General features: G+C 45.4%; 2 protein-coding genes across 12 annotated transcripts in view; one reads left to right on the top strand and one right to left on the bottom strand.

Moving 5' to 3' along the window:
• Positions 1-3,833: 3,833 nt before the first annotated feature.
• tmem183a (transmembrane protein 183A) lies at positions 3,834-8,773 on the bottom strand. Of its 2 annotated transcripts, XM_027020024.3 has the most exons (8): positions 8,555-8,772; positions 8,215-8,304; positions 7,908-8,075; positions 6,834-6,993; positions 6,383-6,563; positions 6,198-6,278; positions 5,945-6,100; positions 3,834-5,695 (listed from the first exon to the last, which is right to left on the bottom strand). In XM_027020024.3, the coding sequence occupies exons 1-8, from the start codon at positions 8,616-8,618 to the stop codon at positions 5,513-5,515; spliced, it is 1,083 nt and encodes a 360-aa protein (XP_026875825.1). In that variant the 5' UTR covers positions 8,619-8,772; the 3' UTR covers positions 3,834-5,512. The 2 variants fall into 2 exon arrangements, with proteins under 2 accessions (XP_026875825.1, XP_081561844.1); XM_081705718.1 differs by lacking the exon at positions 7,908-8,075 and having other exon boundaries at positions 8,555-8,773.
• Positions 8,774-9,226: 453 nt separating this feature from the next.
• Positions 9,227-22,023, top strand: part of ppfia4 (PTPRF interacting protein alpha 4) — a 64,153-nt gene continuing 51,356 nt past the window's right edge. For 5 of the 10 annotated variants that reach the window (XM_081705196.1, XM_081705199.1, XM_035520423.2 and 2 more), the window contains exon 1: positions 9,228-10,190. In XM_081705196.1, coding sequence (XP_081561322.1) covers positions 9,942-10,190 — 249 coding nt within the window. In that variant the 5' untranslated portion in view covers positions 9,228-9,941. Of the gene's footprint in view, positions 10,191-22,023 lie in introns of all 10 variants that reach the window. The other 5 variants (XM_035520422.2, XM_035520425.2, XM_035520426.2 and 2 more) reach the window with 2 other exon arrangements.

Below are 22,023 nucleotides of genomic sequence, written 5' to 3'. Positions count from 1 at the left end.
ACCTTTGGGATTAAATGGAATATTGGTTATGAGTCAGGCCTTCTTGTCCAACATCAGTGCCTGACTCATAAATAAAAACTCATGTAAGAGAAGACACGGATGTGAATTTACAAAGTGGAATTTTTCCTACATTCACAAGTTCCATTTATTCAGATGCATAATTCATATTGTGATATTTTAGCTTCCTTTCTGTATCTTTTTATTTCCACTAGGTACCACTAGGTTTATTATTCGATGATTTGTTCAGCATCAGAAATGACCAGGCTACGTCATCAGTTGGCACCATTTAGGGGAGTGTGAACGGCAGAGTGAATAGGTCAAACCTGCGCATATTGGTGAATTATAACCGCACATCTCAACAGTATCTCAAAATGCTGTAAGGCAATCAAATATACCTGAAACTACCGTAACAAAACTGCATTTTCTCACTGGTGAGCAGAAATGACATTAAAGTTGACTTTGACGTGTTTGTGGAGTGCACTGTTACTATTTGAGAGTGTTTACATTTGTTCATCATGCACTTATATTTGTGAGAGATTCTGATCTTGTTTTAAGTGCATTGGTGCTGCAGTAATCGTATTATCGTAGCCACAAGCAGCAATCTGCTCGGTCCAAGCATATTTTAGCAAGTCTTTGCAACTTGACACTGATCAGATTTATTTATATAAATGTCAGTCTCTGGGATTCATGATTTGAATGCAATTATGCCACCATGTGTAAAACATGCAAAAGATCTGCTTCTTTTTCATATTAACCTTAACAATAGTGCCCCCCAGTGGTGAATGTATGTGATAGAAAGTACTTCACCTAGCTGACCATTAGAGTTTTATGTGCATTGGCCATTGAAGTCGAACAGCATTGCTGAATGTCCGAATGATTAATGGCTCCATATCCCTCACATGAAAGGTGGTAATGATTGTGTGTGTGGGGACGAGCAGATGTCATTTTAGACATGTAAGCAGCTGTGCTGGGCTTACCGTCTCTTCTGCGTGCCATGGAGGCACCTCCTCCATGGTCTTCCGCCCTTGCTGCAGACTCTAACAGAGAAAGTTCAGGTTCCCGTTTGAATGGGCCCTTCCCGACAGCTTGTGAGGGAGTGAAGGTTCTGTCTCCTCTGTGTGTGTGTTGGTCCACAAGAATGTTTCACAGCTCCTCAAGAACCATTCACCTCCTGAGAGGCTTCCCAGTGTTCCATTCCGAATCGGCATCTTGTACTTCACGGCCACCTTCTACCAGGGATTTCATTGACTGTGACCCACCTTTTACCCATTATGATTGCATCAGGTTGATCTATGCAGAAAGAACCGTGGGCACTGTCTGCTCATGTCCCTTAGATTAGCTTTACCTCTCCCCTGACATGTCTGCATTGTGATTGGGTTATTATTTCCTGCAAGAAATATTTAGTTTCTATGGAGAAAAAGCGAGAGAGTGCGTGTGGGAGAGAGAACACTGCACACACGTCCTAGGACATGTACTGTGTGTGTAAAACTTTATGAATTGGAATAAACTTTATCTGTAATATGTTTCCTTACTCCACTGCTCTGTCAACTGTCTTTCTGTATTTCAGGGTCAAATCTGATCCTGAACAATGTCCTCGTACTCAAATTGTGCACTTGAGAGCTTATAAAGACATAAAATTGCTCTTCATTTTAACAACGGTATCATCACTGCTGAGGGAGTCATTAGGTTTCATTAAAAAAAACAGCTTCTAGTATGTCTTCGCAGCATTGCAGTTGAAGTGATAGCACCCAGTGCAGATGCAGGTTCACCAGTCTGTGTTTTGCTTTGGGGTTTTGCACCTCAGGAATTTTCTGTTTTGAAACTGGAAGTTTGTTCCTGTTTTATAACGTGCAATTCAGCAGTCATATGATCAGGAGATCTGCATCCTTTCATCATCAACAACTCCTTGTCCTCTGGACATGTACCAACTGCGTTCAAAACTGACAGGGTGGTACCAATCCTCAAGCCCACACTCGATGGCTCCAACATAACCAATTAGAGATTGGTATCACTTCTCTCTTTCCTCTCAAAAACCCTTGAACGATCAATTTACAATCAATTATCTCTTTTCCTCACCCAGGACCAGCTGCATGATCCCAATCAGTCTGGCTACAACCTGGCACATTCTACAGGAACAGCTCTCATAGCAGTGATGGAGAAACTTCATGCTGCTAAAGCTGCCAAACTGTCATCTGTTGGCAGCCTTTGCATAGTAAACCACAACATTCTTCTCTCTGTTCTGTCCAGCCTTGGTGTGACTGGGTCTGTTTGGAGATGGTCTTATCAGGTAATATGGAGAGGATCCTCATCCAAGCTCTGTAGACTCTCAACTGGTGTTCCACAGGGCTCAGTATTAGGCCCCCTTCTCTTCTCTTTGTGATGTAATATCTTCTCATGGTTTCTCCTACCACTGCTATGCTGAAGACACTCAATTATTTCTTTCTTTTCCACCCTCTAACACGCAGGTCTCCAGACGAATCTCAGCACGCTTGACTGACATTGCGTAATGGATGACAGCCCACCACTTGAAGCTCAACCCCTGTAAGACCAAGCTTCTGTTCATCCCAGGTACTGCCAACCCTTATCAGGACCTCACAGTTTCCTTCAAGACCTCCCTGGTATCACCATCTGAAGCTGCCTGTAGCCTGGGCATAACTTTGGACAACCAGTTTTTGTTCTCGATTCATGTTTCAAATCTGACCCAGTCTTGCAGAGTTCTCCTTTGTAACATACAGAGGATTCCGCCCTTTCTCTCGCAGGAAGCTACTGAGGTGCTTGTGCAGTCTCTTGTGATCTCAAAGCTAGACTACTGCAACTCGCTACTTGCCGGTCTTCCATTAGAGCCATCAGACCTCTACAACTTGTCCAGAATGCAGCAGCATGACTGGTCTTCCATCTTCCGAAGTTCACGTCAATTCATTGCTGTGCTCCCTTCATTGGTTTCCAGTAGCTGCATGCATCAGATTTAAAACCTTGATGCTCACCTACAAAGCCAAAAATGGCCCAGCCCATCCATACATGATGGCAATGGTCAAACCCTGATCCGTACCTCGAGTACTTGAAACCTCAAGGCTCAGCTTTAAATATCAGGCTTCAAGTCTCAAGGAAGCCAAGCATCGAGACTATTCTCTGTCCTAGCTCCTAGATGGTGAACGAACTTCTCCTTGCTGTCCGGACAGTAGAGTCCCTTGCAGTCTTCAAACGCAGACTGAAGACCTATCTATTTGTAGAATATTTAAATGACCACTGACCCTTAATTGCCTAACAAACTCTAGTACTTGTTTATTGTACTTATTGTCTAAAATATTTTGTACTTCTAGGCATCAGCAGTGATCCCTGTATTTCTACAGTATTGTAGTTCATTGGTATATTGGACTCTAACCTACTGTACTGGCTAGGATGTATTCTATAAGGAAATAACAAAGCACTTTTGTAAGTTGCTCTGGATAAGTGCATCTGCTAAATGTAAATGTAAAATTAAGATTTGAAACAAAAAACGAAGACTAGCGCTCCCCCCCAGACCAACTCTAACCAATCTCTGCTTGCATATTTGACCAATACAAATGACCAACAATTTTAGGCTTAACCCTAAAAGCCTAAAAAAAAGCCTGTGTTTCTGATCCTTATGGTCTTTACTGCACGTTTTATTGTTGCTATAGTAATGTCTGTAGGTAGTCAGAGGCAGAGTCTCGGTTCCTCTCAAGGTTTCTTCCTCATGCTCTAGGGAGTCGGTCCTTACTCCAGTCACCCTTAGCCTGCTCACTTGGGGCTTAGACTCAGACACTTGTTTAGTTGCTTTGTGACAACAATAAATTAAAGTAGCAAACATTAAAGACAGGTGGACACATTGATTTATTACAATTAATGCATCAATTCACTATCATTAACATAAAATAATATACAAGTCATCACTGTGGACAAGAAAATGAAGATTCCTTCCTAAATGTTGAATACCACTGCCATAGAAGTTACCCTTCCACATTGATCAGAGAGCAGAAAAACCAAAACCCCAATTTACTTAAAACTATACGGCCCAAAAGTGCACATCTGGCCAAAGAAACACTCAAAAGAGAAACCCTTCCAGCCAAGTTCAGCCACACGCTGTTTAATTAGATGAACACGCATGACTGAAAAGCTCCGCTTGCGTGGCTCTATAAAGTAGACGAGTCTAACAAGCCCTACAGCTAACAAAGCAAAAAACAGAGCTACTTAAAGTAGTTTACATTACACCACCGAGCTTAATTCAGAACACATGATTTGGCAGGGGAGGACATGAAGCGGCACACAGATCAATCAAGCATGTCGTTTGTAGATCTGTCCAGATATTATGCATCAGAGCGCAAGATGCTAAGACTACTATATGCCACACCCGCCCCAAAAACATCTAGCCGCTCCATAAACTTGTCTGTTCTGCATAAGATGCATTGTTTGAACTATGAAAAGGATATACTGCTTTTTAAACCATATCTTAAAAGCTACTGCTTCCATCATTTCTAACTGTGCGTAACAGTCTTCTGTGTATTCCCCCACACAAAGTCCACTAGAGTTTGTTTAAACCTACAAAATTCCAGATAAAACTCCTTTTCAAAACCGAAACAACCCCACAGCATACACATGTGCATGTTTATTCAGAACATGCCCTCAACAACTGTACTTCGTAGGATCGGGTTGAATTTTTTGACTTCTTGCAAATGCAATGCAGCAGTGCATGCAAACCATTTGTAAACTTCTACGCACAGAATGTTTTGACATTTAAGGTCATTTGTGTCTGTGCATCCCATTTTTTAAAAAAAGGATGTTTACTGGGGCTTTTGAAGGCGTAAACTTTACTGCTTCACTGGTCTGTGAATGCCAAACAAGACAGCTGCAAAGGTGTTGAAGACCCGACTGAAGAGATTAGTAAGGTCATACTTAGAAATGAGGACGATTTCAAAGAAAACAAAAATACACACCCAACAACAGCAGCAAAAATATCTTTTGAAGGTTAGACAGATGATATGCCATCACCATCCCATATGCCACTACACAATCATCTATTTTTTCATACACATTCTGATTTTGGAGCATGTTTACAAGGTGCTGCAGTAGTATATGAGATTCACCCCCCCCCAACGTGTTTAACCATTTACAGCAGCTTGTGTGCACCGTACAAACGAAAGCTGAGGCTCCACAAGCATGAAAGCCAAGATTCATTGCTGCGTGCCGACACCATGTTCACGGCATTTGCCCACATGCCCCACTACAACACAAACTGGAAGCTGCCCCTCTACATCAATCAAAAATCAGCCATTCACTTCCGCTGGTTAGAGTTGAGAGCAATCTACATGAGCATACAAGAGCAAACTCAACCCTCGACCCTGGTAGCCTGGTTGCCAGTTAAGACACCCTAGGATTCAATCAGCGTAAACGCAACGAGAGAGCAGACCAGAACGTGAAGCAGGAGAGGAAGTGCGGTACAGAGCATGTTCTCAGCGAAGCGGCATCCTCCACCTCCAGCGCCGTGCCGACGTGGCTAGAACGAGGACGCGGGAAACTGGGGGTGCCACCAGTCTATGAGGCGCACGCTGTGCACAGGGTCCAGTACCACCTGGACACCCTGCTCCCCTCGGGGCTTCCTACCCCGGAGCACAGGGGAATCCTGGAACTCCAGACGCACCCGGTGGTGCCTCATGTCCGTGCTCACGTTAACGGTGAACTGAAGAGACACAGGAAGAGGAAGTCGGGAGGGAAATCAGGCTCACATTTCTCTGCCATCTGACCTGACCGTTAGACAGTGCGGACGTGAGGTTCTGAACGTGGACAGATAAGGACCCAACCAAACCCCTTTTGGTACTGTTAACAGGTCAACTGCTGGCATGGAAACAGCATTCAGGATGGGTTATTAAAGACTTCAAAATGATTACAATGGGAGAACAAACAAAAGGCAACCTGCAAGGTCACCCACCAGGGTTAGGGTCAGGCCCATGACGACAGAAGTGAAGATGAAGTTAAAGGTGGTGACACGCAGCAGATAGCAATCGGAGTCCGGATTAGCATGGACGTCCTTATACTGTCTGGGCAGCGCCAGACCACGCCCACAGCCATTCTTCGTCTTAACTGGCTGGAAATAAAAGAGGACAGTGACAGACCCGACACCACACTGTGGCGACGCGACACTTCCCATGGTGAGCCACAGACATCCAATGGAAGAACTTTACCTGCTTCACAAACTTGAAGTTGAATTCCCACATCGGTTCGGGTCTCGTTCCAGACACTTTATTGACCCAAAACAGCAGACACTGCGATAGGGGAAGAGAGGTGAGGTTTCATTTGGCTGCCGTCATATCGTTTGTGGGACAAAAGGTTCTCGGTGGAGAGGAGTCGCGTCATTCTGGCTGCAAACCTTGGAATTTAGAAGAGTGGAGGGAGTGGCCTCGGGGAGGGCGGGGCTCTTGGACACGCGGAAGTTAAATGGCTCGTACAGATGAAAGAGGGAGCGAATCACACGGGCGCGAAGGCAATGCATCTGTGAAACGGAGTCCAGCTGAAGGAGGGGTGGGAGCTCCGCGTCAACACTGTAGTGTCTTGAACCAGAGAGAGAACCGGAGAACATAAAGTCGCATCAATTACGGTACAGGGGGAAAAAACATTAATGAAAAAACATCAGAAGCAAGCATACATCTACATACCAAAGACAGCAACAGAGGAAAAAACATCTATTGTTTTTATGCCATTCATTAAAACTCAGTCGAGGTTTTGAACAATTGTGGTCTTACCCACGTGCATCAGCTGGGGGATGTTTTCACTTAATTCTACCTGCCATTCATAAAGAAGACTTAGCCTGATTGTTCTACCTCTTATACAGTCGTTTCCAAAATGCTGCCGTGCACGTGACTGTCCAGGCATTCTTGCAGATCAGCGCAAACGTGCAAACATCTTCAGGGCGTATGTATGCAGCGAGAACATGCCATATGTCGATAGGATACTCTTCTCCATCGGTGCTCTCACTGTTTTCTATAAACACGAATACCACAGATGTAGGATGTGCCATTACTGTCCAAGCACCAAATGCCCCGGCTACGAGAAGGCATCATTAAATTAGACAGGGTAATAAAATCTACCGCAAAGACTTCCTACTTTATTCATGTGCTGGACATCCACTGACAGACTTGATGTTGCAATAACACTATTGCTGTCCAACATTTCCTTTGCGTAGTGCCGGACATTAAAACCAATGTCGATAAAAATTATAGGCTTCTGACATTTTTACTTGATAGGGAGAGGTGTTACAGCCCATCAGACGGGAGAAATAAACACGACAGCATCCAGTCAGTTCATTTTTGCTTGCACATCAAAGTACACGCCTACTTTCTACTGCAATGCATCGTTTATGAGTGTGGCCATTGAAAATTAAAATGAACTTCAGATGTCCTCCAAAGATCATTGGACAAAAAAAGGTACCATGACATCAGTTATATGGAAGTGGTTTAAATATCTGAAAAGCAATGAAATACAGATTAAGATGGTCTACTGGTAGGTGAAAACCAAGACAGGAAACAACAACTCGCGTTAGTACACCCGCGTTTTAGCAGTGCTAGTGGGACCAGACCAACTATAAATCATGTCTTTTGCAGCCATTACTCCATATGAAAAGCAATTGCAAAGGCGCAAGGATGCAACAAGTGCAGATATTGGATAATGAATGGTTTATATTTTGCACTGCTTACACTGATTTCTATTTTTAAAACATTTGAGAGATGGAAAAGAAGTACAGATCACTTTATTGTGTTCAAATAAAGGCTGTTAAGGCAGACAAAGCATGTTTGCACTTAAATGTTTACATCAAGTTATTCTATTTTTGCACATAAACTAGAATCTAAAGTTTGATCAGCATGCAGGACGCACATCGCTGCGATGTTGTGCCCCACCTTTGCGCCTCTTGTTTTTCTTCTTGCGCGAGCCCCTGCTCTCGCAGTCACCTTCCTCCGAGTCTGGTTCCTCGCTGCTGTCGCGCGCACGCTCGCGCGCGCCCACCGCTGACGACAGCACCTCCTGCACGGGACCTTGGGAAGCTTCGAGCCCGCAGAGCAATTTCACTGGAAGCAAAGACGCGAAAAAAAAGCGAGCGTGCCGTTTCAACCACTCCCGCGCGGCGGCATGTTTCAACGCCGCAGCTCGAGGCGAAAGGGTGCGTGAGCTTTCCAGCTTAGTTACGTCATTAGCGCGCGCTCTTACCTTCTTTTTCTAGTGCATTGGCAACCGCCTTCTTCACTCTGCCGGACTTCACAATCGCAGGATCCGCGTTGGCATAGTCAGCCACCGTCACTGCGACAAGAGAAAGTCACTTTAGCTTAGCGAGCTCACGACCAGTACAGGCGTGGCACCAGTCCAGCGATGATGCCACAATCCCCAGTCCCGTGTACAGTGCACTTCCGGAAATACAGCTGGTGCGCCAACTGTCTCACCCGGCACAATTAACCAAAGAATACGAGCTGAAGTGTGTTTTATACTCCCGAGGTGGAGGTTGCGCTGCACCGTCCTCGCCGGCTGCTAGCTAGCTCTCGCGCTAACGTACCTGATTCCGAGCAAACATCCCCGGCCCGGAACTTCAGCCGTTTTCTGTTCCCTTTCTTGGGCATGACGACGTAAGCTTGTGGCCGTTCACCGGGGCCGCGTGCCCTGCCATGTCTCCAGCAGAGGTAACGGGAAAGCGGTGCGGATGAAAGAGAAGTTGGGATGAGCTCCTCCAGGATCTTCAGCCATCATGGAACTGACCCCTGCACGGCGCGCGCCTTCGCGCGAGACTTCGACGGTGATCACGCGATGGCGGATTGGGCGCAGCGCGCCGCACGAGCGCAGCGCACCAATGGGATGCCTTATTACTCATAACCAATGACTTAGTAAAGCAGAAATATGATGGACGTGAAACTCAAAGACATTACGTCATCCCGACATGTTTAAAGTGGCAGTGGCGTGGAGGAGCGGCCGACTTCCGCACTGGACACAAATGTTTGCAGAAATGAAGCATTACTGATGCTAGATTGATTTTACACGTGGCCCATGTGCAAATACATTTCCTATATTTCTTGCTCATCGGTCGTTCAAACCGTGCTTCATGTGAACTAAGCATTTTCTACAATACATATGTAATACCGATATTAAATTCTGCAGAAATGACACACCGGTGCTTCCACAGTTTATAGAGTCCACCCACTAGGGCGCGCTGCGCATGGCTCTATTTTCGCCCCACTCCTTACTGGGATCGCTGTGCATGACATTCACATAGACCAGTCGCGTGGTGCTGATGTGAGGGACTCCGGCGTTTTCCGGAGCATTTCGCGATACACCCGCCGGCCGGACATGTCCTTTCCCACGCACGCGAAGACCGGTGACTCGCGAGCAGGCAACATTCGGCACCGCGCGCGTTATTCACGAGGCAGCAGAGGCGCGTCTGTTCCGACGCGGCGGCAGGAACGAGCGCATAGACAGGGAGGAGTTGGTAGCGCGTCGTGCACGGGGATGGCAGATGGGTTCGAAGGATGCTGCAGACTGCATGCGTTGCACCGTTTAGTGACATGTTAATTGCAACTGGTGGGCGTTAAGGCTAAGGAACTGCGACCGTAACACACACGAAACGTCTGCAGATGTCGCATTCACGGAGTGAGTGATCAGTCCACCGAAATGCATTCGCATTGCAAAGGAACGGAGCTCGACGGCGAAGAGTACCACTAGAAAAGCCCTCAGACATGGAGTAAGTAAAGGTCAAGGATATCAGAACGAATAATCCCGTGAGCACAACGACACAGACTTGCTGATGTCTAAGGGCGATTTGAATGATAGGAAGAATTAATTGTGCTGATCAAAGCATCTTTTCTGACCGGATAATTCAGTGTTTTTCATTATGAAGTAATTTAGTCGAAGACTTAAGACTTTTTGAGTTGGAGTCCCAAACGAGAAGCAATATGATGTGCGAAGTGATGCCAACTATTAATGAAGGGGACTCGATGAGTTCCCAGAGAGGTTCTCAAAACGGCTCGGATCAAGAGTCCAATTTTGAACAGCTGATGGTGAACATGTTGGACGAGAGAGACAAGCTTCTGGAATCTTTACGTGAGACACAAGAAGCTTTGATCCAGTCCCAGACCAAGCTTCAGGACGCTCTTCACGAGAGAGACACTCTTCAGCGGCAGATCAGCTCCGCTCTGCCGCAGGTATGTCAGACACCAGAACAGAAATAAAAGTTCAAATGTTTCTGCTGCTGATGTATTTAAGCCCGGTTCGTAAGCAGGCAGGCAGTCTGTCTTCACAGTTTCAGTGTTCTGTAGTTTTACTTGTGTTTGTTTCTGATAAGCCACATTGTGAACTAGGGCTCAGAAAAGCACCTTATCTTACGAGAGGGAGGACAATGACCATGTACGCTGTCTACAGTCACGCCTTGTTTGGTGGCGGTGGGTGGCAGAAGCGTCTCATTATTCAGAGAAGCCACGGAGACAGTGAATCAAAGGACTCTGAATTCATATGACTAAAAGTGGTCAAGAAACCAGCACTTTCCACTTTATGGCAAAGAACACGATCATCCACATTCTCTCCTAAACCCTAAATTCGATGTGTAATATATGTTAACATGTTTTATAAGGTTCAACAAGATTCACAATGTTATATTACGTATATTTTGTACTGGATTAGGGTAAACATCTATTTTCAGAGGTGACGCAAGCATAATGTACCCACATTGTCCCCACTGTGACCCAGAAATGTCACCTACAATGACTGTGATTGTCTTGAAAGTAGAAGAGGCCAAACTCGCCAACAAGTTAAAAACACCAAGTACATTTTGAATGAATTTTATGAATGAAAGAATTCAATTGGTCTGGTTCTGTTTTCCCCTGCTTTAATACACTGCCCTTACTATAAACTATTAAACTTTCTTGTCTTGATTCCTTGCTCATTCTATAACCTCCTTTCATTTTGGTAGTTCTATGTAGTTGTGCTATGCAGAGAGACTGGGCAAGCTATTTCATGTCAAGGTGGGGGGTTGTTGGAGAAGAGGTCCACTGCTCAGGTTAGTGGAGCATAGGTGTCTACGTACAAGCCTGCTGGTCCTACAACTGCTCAGGTTGGTGGAGCTGACATAGGTGTCTACATACTAGCCTGTTGGTCCTACGGCTGCTTAGGTTGGTGAAGCTGACATAGGTGTCTACATACTAGCCTGCTGGTCCTACGCCTGCTTAGGTTGGTGGAGCTGACATAGGTGTCTACATACTAGCCTGCTGGTCCTATCAATGCTCAGGTTGGTGGAGTTGACATGGGCCCCACAATACCACAGTGTTGTTGGACAAACAGACACAGATGCAGAAGCAGACGCTAGGAGTTTATACAAGGACAGTCTGCAAACACGGAAATCATCTGTGATCTAGAGCAAATAATTTATTTTGACCTTACTGCAGAATATATTGAAGTAGTACAAGGTGATGAGGAATATGTACTGAAGTGTTTAGGATAGAAATGATGGAGAAAATATATTACATTTTTGAAAGTCATGATGTACAAGTATATGGGAGAAATTAAAGATTAATATCCAGCTCCGTCCTGTTGGATGGCTTCTTTCTCAAGGGCCTTTACATTATTAAAATTATATTTGATTTTGATAGCAAGTCCGCTTGCATAGGGTTCGAACTCTCAGCCTTTTAGATTGTAACCAAATGTTTTATGAGTTCAAACTCCTGATGACCTGCAGTCAAATGCTCTTTCATGGAGTGGTCTCTAGGGTCAGGCACCACCATCCTATGACACTGTTCTGGGATAGAGACTACTGCAAGTTGTATATGCTGGACTAATAATATGTACCTATTTTGCTTCATAATATGCAGAAATTCTGGGAGGAGTGTATGTTTGTGTACCGATTGTACTCTGAAGATCACATACTGATACAGGCTTGGGACAGGCCACCTGGTATGGTGCCCTTTTATCAGGTAATCTGACGCTTCAGGAAGTGGCCTTCGGGTTCTCTGTCTGTCTCACGTTGCTGTGTGTCAGTCACTTGCCAGTGATGGAAGACAGACGGAATACTAATTTTGTTATGAACCTGCCCTCTCTCTCTCTCTCTCTCTCTCTCTCTCTCTCTCAATCCCCCCATCTTGTCTGTCTGTCTTTCTTCCTCTTGCTCTGCTTTTATTGCTCTCAAGTGGTGCAAAAGCAGCTTACTGTATCCCCGATTTAAGTCGTGCGGCCCATCCGGTCGGGTGAAGGCCTAAAAAAAGATGAATCCCGAAGCACTAGCTCTGCTTAAGATATACCCCACCGTCCCGCATCCAAAGGGAAACCAGAAAATTGCACGCTCTTTTTGTGCCAAGGTTTAGGATGGGTTACAGCAAAACGTCTCTGCTGTGCTCATGCTGTGGTCTAGATGACTGCGCTGCATTGCATGGGTTTCTCTAACTCCAGGGCATGGGGTGTCGGCGATGGTGAAGACAGCGATGACGATAGTGATGAGCGTGGTGGTGGTGATGTTGATGACGACGACGATGCAGAGGTGCAGCAAAACCCAGAAGCCCCTTCTATTATCTTGAGTCCACGCAAAAGCCCTCAGCAGCTGACGTGCGATAGACGTGCCAGTGCAACGTTAGCATCCTGTTCCCAGGTGGTCCAGCATGGGAGGGTGGAGACTCAGCAGCGCTGTCACTCAAAACCATCAGACCACTAAAGAGGAAGCAGGGCGTGGAAGCCTCATTGTGGGGTTTTGGGGGGGGGAGTTATAGCTGGACATTGCTGGGGGAGTTGTATGTTTTATAAGTGCTGGTATGTTGACTTATGTTACCGTTATATAGATATGAAAACTATGAGGAATAAAACTTTAATTTTAATTAAAGTCAAGGGTCAGGATAGCCTGGGCCGCATTTTTATACTAGTTTCACATACAACATCCCTTGATGTGCTTTAATGGTACATCACATGACATGATTTGCAATTTATATGAATGATGTGTATAGATGCTTCCAGAAGGGATGTCAGAGAATAGTTAATGAGCACACTGAACTCATAAAACACCCAGGGACTGAGCAAGGATGTTTATAACCAGAAAAGCTTTATTATGATGCATTAAGCATCTGAACAAATTCTGATGTTAATGGAATGCATTAGTTACAGTGTTTTTATTAAATGGCTGTAGAGGGCAAAATTGCAATTAGGATTAAAAAGTCATTATTTCTGCAGCCCTACTCCTGCTGTACATCCCGTTTCTCTTTGGACCTGGTGGATTGCACAATTGTGCAGCTGTGTGTGTGTGTGTGTGTGTGTGTGTGTGTGTGTGTGTATGACACATGAGAGCATTCTTCAGCCTGGTCATTCCCTGAGAACGTTGTGCACTGGTATTTAGAGAGAGAAAAAATGTGTGTGTGTGTGTGTGTGTGTGTGTGTGTGTGTGTGTATGGTGTGAGAGAGTATGGGTGTGCATGCAAATATATGCATGCACAACTCCACTCTGCTGATATACCCGATATGTTTTGAAACATTAAACCTCCTCAGATTACATTTTCTATATTATCGTACAAACGTTTGTTTTGCTTCTTCTGCATCCGATCACAATCTCCTACTTCGTCGTAGATTCCTATTCATGGACAAATCTTTACAGCTCACTTTCACAGCAAGGCGTGCTGATGCCTCGTCACATTTTCAACAGGGTCATGTTGTGTTAATCTACAAACCACATATGAACTGCTCATTCCAGATAGCTTACACATGGCTTGCTGCTGCCGTGCTGAATGAACACTGTGTGTTTTTTTGTTTGTTCACGTCCAATGCCCCTCCCTTTCCACTACCTGCAACTCAGCAGCACAGCCCTGGGAGCTCAGCTCACAGTAATAGATGAGCCTGATCAATACCTGCTATTTCCTCTCTACCCATCACTCGACCCACTTCGTTTCTGCAGAGTCTCTGAAAATTTACCCTGTACCCAAAGAGCACTGCTTGGACTAGCTGACAGTTTATTTTAGAGTCCCTAAAAATGGCAGGTTGAAACGTGGCCTGTATTTTGAGACGTTCATGCTGCAGTGTGCCGCTGGTAGTGGATCTAATGGAAAAAAAACAATATACTGAGGATTCTCAGTTTGACTGATTATAGACCACCATTTACATTTATCTGACATTTTTATCCAAAGCGACTTACAATTATGACCAAGTACCACTTGAGGGTTAAGGGTCTTGCTCAGGGGCCCAACAGGGGCATCTTAGCAGTGGTGGGGCTTGAAACAGCAACCTTACGATCACAAGTCAAGTACCTCAACCACTGAGCTCCCACTGCCCTACCACCCATCACTCTGTTCATATGTCCTCAGTGCCTGTTACAACCCACACACCTAATCAATACTTCGATTAAATGGCAAAATAGAGACATTCCAATAGACTTGCACTAATTAGCAAAGTCAAAAAAAGGTCAGCTGTCTTTGCTGTATTTGGGGAGGCGATTTTTGAAAACACCCAATGTGCAAAAATAAGTTTGATTTCTGAAATTCATATGTAAACTGAATCCAGCTTTGCATGTCTAATTATTGTTAGCAGTTTTTAACTGCAGTAGGTTTTATTTTTGACACCTAAATTCACCTTAAAATTTAGCAAAATGCTATTTCTGGCAAATAGAGAGGTAATGTTGGAGCTGAAATAAGGTGCCTTGAGTTGCTCTTGTTCTTGACAGAACAGGTGTAAAAACTCTCACCCTCCATTTGGCAGGTAGTTCCTATACCAGTCTCTGCCTCACACTGCCTTCAGGCTGCTTTTAAAGTGCCCCAGATGACATTTTCTGACATACATACACCTATATAGCGGTCTGACTCCCTGACACGGACTTTGTTCTCCAAGCACAGTTGCGTTCTCCATAATGCCTCCATTTTTAAACTGTGTTCACTGTCTTTAAACAATGCTGGTGTGTTTGATTCATAGCGTGCGGAAATCTTGTTTTGTACTATAGCAGGCAGCTAGGAATGTGACCCTTGGATGATGTGAGGGAGAATTAGGTTGAAGTAAATGCCCGTGGATCACTCTTAAAGGTAAAGAGAGAGAGCTGCCGTGATCTGCTTCTTCTCTTTGCTGTTGTTTCCGCAGGACAGCTGCTTGCATTTGTATGTGTGGTTATATAAAGCCACGGAGCCCCGGCGCTCGTGACCGGCTGCTGTCTGAAGTCGTTTGTGCACTGGAGCTGGCCACACAGCTACTGATCAGGCTCTAGCAGGGAGGGAGAGACTGACCGGTGCTCTCCCTCTGTCTCGTACCTCCCTCTCCATCCCTGATGTCTCATCTCCTTCTCAGATGGCTGCGAAGGATGAAAACGAGCCATGGAACGCCCTCTTCCCACCGGCTTGCTTCAGGACTCCGCCTGCCGCTTCTTCCTGGTTCATCCGTCCTCCATGGTTTTAATCCAGCCCAGAATCTCATCAATAAATGAAACGTCCATTAGGAAGCCCATTACAGAGGAACCTCGGGGGTTGTCTTCTGCGGCCACAAAGATCCTCGCCGCCTAAGCTGCCAACTATAGGGGGAGCCGTTTGAACTCCACAAGATCATCTCCTGCAGGGTTAATTATAGAGAGATGAGGGGTTTCAGGGGGTTGGAGACGGATTAGGAAACCCCAGTTTGGGTGGTGATGGGAAGCATGGCGACTGAGAAGGCTTACGCTCGTCAGGCCAGCGTTTGCCGTCCGTGTGAGTGGAAAGGCAGCTCGGAAGATTATATCCTGAAATTGCTTTCACGTTTCCTCTGTGGGTGCAGTGCAGAGGGAGCGTGGATTAGAAGATGTGCTCGGTTGGAAGTGACAGACAGTGGTGTTCCGACGAGCAAGGGAGAGAGAGGGAGGAACCGAGACGGGGCGATGAAGTGAGTGAAGGTGCTGTGAGTATCTTTGAAGTTTAGTGGGAGGCTAGGCACTCCGCGGTTAAAGCTGTCCGTGGGACATGAGTATGTATAGTCAGATATGAATATGTTTTGTCAGATATGAATATGTTTAGTGCATGAACAGCTTTGAAACTGCTCATGTATGGTTTGTGCTCATTTTAACCCACACTTGTATGCGTAACATGATGGGTTGGGTTGTGTGAGCCAAACAGGATATGCTGTGTTCAAAAAAAAGTGTAGGAATGTTCTTTTCTAGGGTTATGACCCATCTCGTTCAAAGGATGCAACATAAAGAAAGAAGACCAAACCACATTTACAAAGGGAAAATTGATTGACTATTAATCCAAAACAAAGTGCAGTTCTCAGTGAAGTTCTAGGTGTATAGTTACTGATTTGAGGATCCAGAAACTAGGAAGTGAAAGAAAAGAATGTCACAACAGATAGCAAGGGGATAAGTAAGAAAAAGGAGAGCGTGTCGGATCACTACCACAGGTGCAGACAATCACCCAGTATGGCCTCCCACTCATGTGACACTGCCCCCTAATGGCCAAATAAAGAATTATATACATAGGCACCAATAAAGAATTATATACATACTTTATGATAAATGCTAACTACCATATTCTGTAGACTACAAAGGACAAACTTCCTTTAAACAGCTCTTTGTGAAACTGAGGCTTTATTTAGACACGTGGCCAACCAGATGGAGTACAGTCCGTTAAATAAGCAGCTGTGTTCAGATATATAACTGATTTCATTAAAGCCCTTTTGAGTTGTAAAAACTATCATCTTTACTCATTTAGCAAACATGGACCTTGAGTGGGGACTCCAGGGAACAGCTTTCAGGGCCGCGCGCCAGTTCATTTAAGGCCATCCTGAGCTTTGCTGAGTGTAGCACGTTATTAAATTGATCCGGCGAACAGGACGAGCATATCTTCTTCATTCAACCAGAAAGTCCAGTTTTTGAGCAAAAAGAAAAATATAATGTATGCTGGCACTTAACGTTAAATAAACACCTCCGAATAAGAAATCGGCAGTAACGAGGACGAGAGAGAAGCAGAGATGACGAGGGAGAGAAGGTGAAGAGACACTATCAGCACTGTGTTAACAGATACTGCCGGAGACTCCTGAATTCACTCTTTTTTGGAGAGGGTTTCAATGATGGCAATAGTTTTTCAGTAGATGGCATCTCTGTGTGTAAGTGTGTGTGCGCGCCTGGTAGGACAGAATGTTTGGTCGTCTGACTTGCGTCTTTGCATCTACGGATGTCTCCCTCACGCCAATCCATTGTGGTCCACCGCCACACCCGTAATTGGTGACTCGTGCACCCCATGCTGGGCAACGCTGGGCGTTGGACTTGCGCCTCTCTTTGTGCATTCATGGAAAAAAAACCGGGGCTTTTGAGAGCTAATGAAATCTCCCTCAGAGTGCTCTCACCCAGCGGGTCGCTGCGTTTTACCCTCTGTTGTGTTAGCCAAGCCATCTGCCATGCAAGGGGCTTCGTGCGATTGGCATGTGGAGATGCCTGTTTGCCCCCTTTCACTTTGAGGGGGGAGTGAACATTAGCAGTTCCTGGGTGCTGTTGGACCGGAACGTGGCACAGAAATTGCGGATGGCATTGAGCTGTCTGGCTTCGCCCGCGCGCGTTAAGTCTGTCTCCATGTGGTTTCGAAGTCAATGGTGACGTTTCTTTTGTCTCTGCTCTGTTTTATATTCCATTTGGCAGAAAGGTTTGTTGATGGTGTCTTTGGCGTTGTGAAAGTAAATGTTAGCTTCTGTGATCAAAGTACAGTGATCTAGTCATTTAGCACGCAGAAAGGCGCAGCGGGTCTCTTGACTCATTAACAAAACATCGCAGTCATCAGATGTGAAGAGGGGCCAATCTACTGAGCAGAACCTGTTCATTTATGAAGACAGAGAAAAACAGCTTTGTCAGTGGCGGTGTGCTGTCTCATTCCATGTATGTAATGTGTTGGTATCCATAATAAGGGATATTATGGAACTACAGGAAGCAGTCCTGTGTAGATAAATCCTGCCATACCAGCCTCCAGTAGTGTTGAGTTCAAATCAGAGAACAAGAGTTGAGCAGCACTTCCTTCAGCCTGCCTCTCAGTGTGCGATTTTAAGTGCCGTGAGGCAAAGAGTTTGAACCCTTCTGGGTCTCTTGCGCTCTTCAGAAAACCACGGAAGCACCATTAGCACGGGCTCTGATGGGTCGAGCCAGCACACGCGGCTTAGCGGGGCAGAGGGGATAGATTTGTTTAATTGGTGTCTATAGTCCCTTCGACAAAACGTTTGCAGAAAAAATTCAAGAAGTGCTATCGGAACCACAGGTAAAGGGAAACCCAAATCGTAAAGACCTTTGCCAGGTCTTTAAGCCTGAATTATTTTCTTCGCAGATCAGAGAAAAATGTGTCTTTGTTTTAAGCCTGACGTTTCTCTCTCCCTCCTTCCCGCTGTTCGTGAGTGTCTACGCTGGCTCGGTGAGACCGACACGCCGTTAAATGCACCGGGCTGCATCGACGTAACGTGCACGCCGCTCCGTCGCGTGCTGAACGAACGCTTCCTCTCCCCGTGTGTTCGGAGCACGTTCTCTTCACCTTCACGTGTCACGCGCATCTCCTTAATCCTCCACTCCACGCGGCCGGCATGCCACTCCCCTCCCTCGTATCGCTTTATAATGGACACTTAGAGATACGCTTGCCAAATATTAAGATCTGCGGAGTCCCTCTTTGGTGTGACTGTAGAATGAATCCCATCTGTCTGAAGATGAGCATCATCTGATGCATTATTCACGCGGCTTAGCTGATGCTGGGTTCACCTTCCTTTTCAACTTTGCTGAAGTGGGTGAGATAGCGTCGCATATTCTTCTCCTAATCTTTCTGCTGTGTTTAGATCTCAGGCCAACACTGCACACTCACTCTGAGGCAGCCAGAAGGTGTACTGACTGAATTGACTCCACCAGCTGTTTCTCCCAGAGCACCGAAACAGATGCTGGTCAGTTAATCAGCCGTCCATAAATCAAGCACCAAATCCCATGGTGGCATGCTGTAAAGTAATAGACCAGCATGGTCAATACTGCTGGCTGGCTATTGATAATACGCCCTGTATTAAGTCTGAGCTCGCTTGCCATAAGTGGGGCTGCTATTGTCTAACACTGTGTGGTTGACGCAATTGTTTTTGTGTTCGACTCGGCCTATGATTAATCATGCAATTAATTGCGCGATTAATCACGGAATGTTGTTGTTGAGATGCTCTGCCCAGCATCCTTTCATCAGGAAGTGCATTGTTCTTGAGTCCTGGCCAAACAAGGCCATGATGACCTCATTTCCCTGAACCAGGCAGTGACCACACAGCCATTCATCACTGGTGCGTGTCTAGGAGAGAAGAGACTTCGTAGGCCGGACGAAGTGATCTGAAGGCGCTCGGATCCTTTCAGGCAGGCGGACAATCACGTGCCTCCCTCCGCTAGACCTCCAACTGGATCAGCGACGAGTGGGTCAAGGACTGGAGAGCTCAGCCAGAAGCGTCATGCTTCGCCCCCACCTCTCGACAGCGACCGTGCCGCTTAAAATCACTTAAACGGCCTCCTGCCTCCTGGATATCTTTGTTTGTGTGTGCATTTGTTCCATGTTGCTATTATCGTCGATTCTGTCAATTTGCTATAAAGGCGTGACACGCACGGCTGTGTGAAGCACAGCACCAAGAAGCAATCAGTAGTCCCAGCCGGATATTTACTTCAAGGCTAGCTCATTTTCCGCACGGCTTTCATGTGAATCCCAATCCACTCAACTTCATTGTCAGATAAAGAGAAAGAATTTTAGGCTGTTTCGCCCAGGACGAAATAAGTGTGAAGGGTTGATTGGATTGCTTTTATGAGGTTAACCACTTTCCCTGTAGCAACATATGTGTTACTTTTCCTTAGCGTTGGTCTTCCTCCTAACTTTTAAAAGACTCGAGTTTCACAAATTCTAGTTCAGATGGAGATATCTAACAAGATCTTTTGTTGAGCCTGCTGTCAGAGCAGAACATCAATGGAGAAGAAAATATCTCCAGGAGGTAGATCTGTATTTCTTCTCAACAACACTAAGTAGGTCTTCTACAGAGACGAGTGATTAGATTTGTGAATGCCCACAAGGTATCACATGGCATAACTAAGCATTCCTGAGACAAACCCCATCTGGAGAACAGCTCAGTTCAGTCTACTACTACAACGGTATCACGGGACCCGTTGAAAGCGAAGATTTTTCAGTCAAGACAGCTGTCAATAATTGGATACCAATAATAATTTCAGAAGTAGCTGGAGATGGACTTTAATTAGGCTGCCTATTAAATGAGAAATACTGATGACATTCGCCTATTAGCCATTAGCCCTGAGCTATCCTAACTACCTCTGGCTTTCATTCAATGACCATAAATAAGAACTGTACAAAGAGACACGGCTACTTTAAGTATACAGGCACTAACAATGCTTAAAATTGCATTCTTTGTAGTAGATTTTTCTGGATAAAGGCATTGAAAACAGCAGAATACAGAGTCGTGTGAACCCTTCTAAATATACTTGATATATTAAGTAATTCATAATATTCTTAACTGAAGTTGAGAATAAAGGGTCAAACCACTTTGATGGAGCCCAGGAAACCATTGGTTTTCCCTGACATGATCCATGTCAAATGTGGGAATGAATCCTGAGCGTGTCTGAGCCTGCTTTTTTCTAGACTGACCTCATGGGAGGTTATTCTGGTACCTTCAGACTTGCCTCCTGTACACTGACTTGACCTCAGCTTGGCACATGGAAGCAGGCACTCAGGTTGCATCAGTGTGTTCAGGAGACGGCCAGAGAGATGGTGGTTAGGTAGTTTCATTCACTTTTCCCGAGCCATGAAGCAAACTGCTCACAGTCCCATAATTTGTTTAATTTCATTGATACCTTTAACCTATTTTGTGAGAATTTTTCACAAAGAAGAACATGGCCTAGAGGCCTGGTGGTTTGACCCAGTTCCTAGAGGAAATGCGTTCCTTTGTGAGTTAGTGCTTCACCATGGCGATGGATACTGTGATTGGGAGAGGTGGCACGTGCGATCTCCCTTTATCTGTGGGGTTACAGCATGCTTCAAGCTGCCATTGCCTATATTACAGTTCTACGGAAAGACGGGTTCTGTTTCATACAACTCCTTAGCTCAACTTCACATCACTTCTCTGAACAACAATAGCTTGCAACTGATTCTAGGACTGAAATGGTCTGGTTTCTCACCTCACACTGGCTCTTTTCATCAGCGTATGGAGAGCTCGCACCTGCCACTCATTTTTGGCCCGAGGCTGTGTTTCTCAGCCTCGGCAACCATGGTCATTCCTGCCTGCCTTTGATCTCTTGTGCAGACAGAAGAGACCATTCGTGGGTTATGGGAGGGGTTTCCAGCACAGGACGGTTCATGATAGGCTGGCTTCTGCATGCTGGGTAAAAATTATGTGTGCCCAGTGTGGACACGCTGGTCTCATTAGTGTAGACAGCTCCAGCTCCTGATGCTGGTAGCCAGTGCCTGAAGAGACCTTACCGGTTTAATGGACATCCAAAGATTTGGTTTTTTTTCAAGGATGCCCCCAACAGAATTGACTGATTCCAGTGAGACCACAAATGTAGAAAAAAGCTATTTTGTCACAGCCACGTCCTTATTCTTGCGGGTCGTGTTGTGGATTGCATTGTAAAGGCGTTTTGGGTTTTTATTTCAGCCAGTGAGCTGTGTGAAGAGTGCTACACATCCAAGGTGTGGCGTTAGGAAAGCTTGTTGAGTCATGCAAAGTCAAGCATCTTATGAATTAGTTTCACTGCACTTAAGGAAAAAAAGGTTTTATTGCAGGCTCACCAGGAAATTTGCTGCAATAAATAGCATGGTGGACACCAGTGTCCCTGAGGAGAGAACACAAAGAAACACATCTTACACGTCCACTCCTCTTTTTTCTCGTTACAAAGGGACGTTTATTTTTAGTTTTCTCTTTCAGAATGTGATTTTTTGTCTTTTGCGCCCTTCACAGATCAATAGAGATACAATCACTGCTCAGCTTTGATGGGTCAATATGTCACTCAGAACTTGGCTGCTGTCTTCAAGGTGAGAGAAAGTGGTAGTGAGTGAAAGGTAGAGAAGGAAAGAGGTAGAGAGAAAT

Source organism: Electrophorus electricus, chromosome 22 (genome assembly GCF_041902795.1).
Source record: "Electrophorus electricus isolate QZ-2024a chromosome 22, ASM4190279v1, whole genome shotgun sequence".
Classification (NCBI taxonomy): Eukaryota; Metazoa; Chordata; class Actinopteri; order Gymnotiformes; family Gymnotidae; genus Electrophorus; species Electrophorus electricus.
Note: the sequence above shows the minus strand (reverse complement) of the source record. Positions and strands in the feature narration are given on the sequence as shown.

Bases quoted from the DNA above. Each gene is read 5' to 3' on its own strand.
- tmem183a (XM_027020024.3), bottom strand. From the start codon at position 8,618: ATGCCCAAGAAAGGGAACAGAAAACGGCTGAAGTTCCGGGCCGGGGAT. The intron at 8,076-8,214 runs GTAAGAGCGCGC...CTTTGCTTCCAG, and splicing joins CAATGCACTAGAAAAAGAAG to TGAAATTGCTCTGCGGGCTC. The intron at 6,101-6,197 runs GTAAAGTTCTTC...TTTTATTTCCAG, and splicing joins ACTTCAAGTTTGTGAAGCAG to CCAGTTAAGACGAAGAATGG.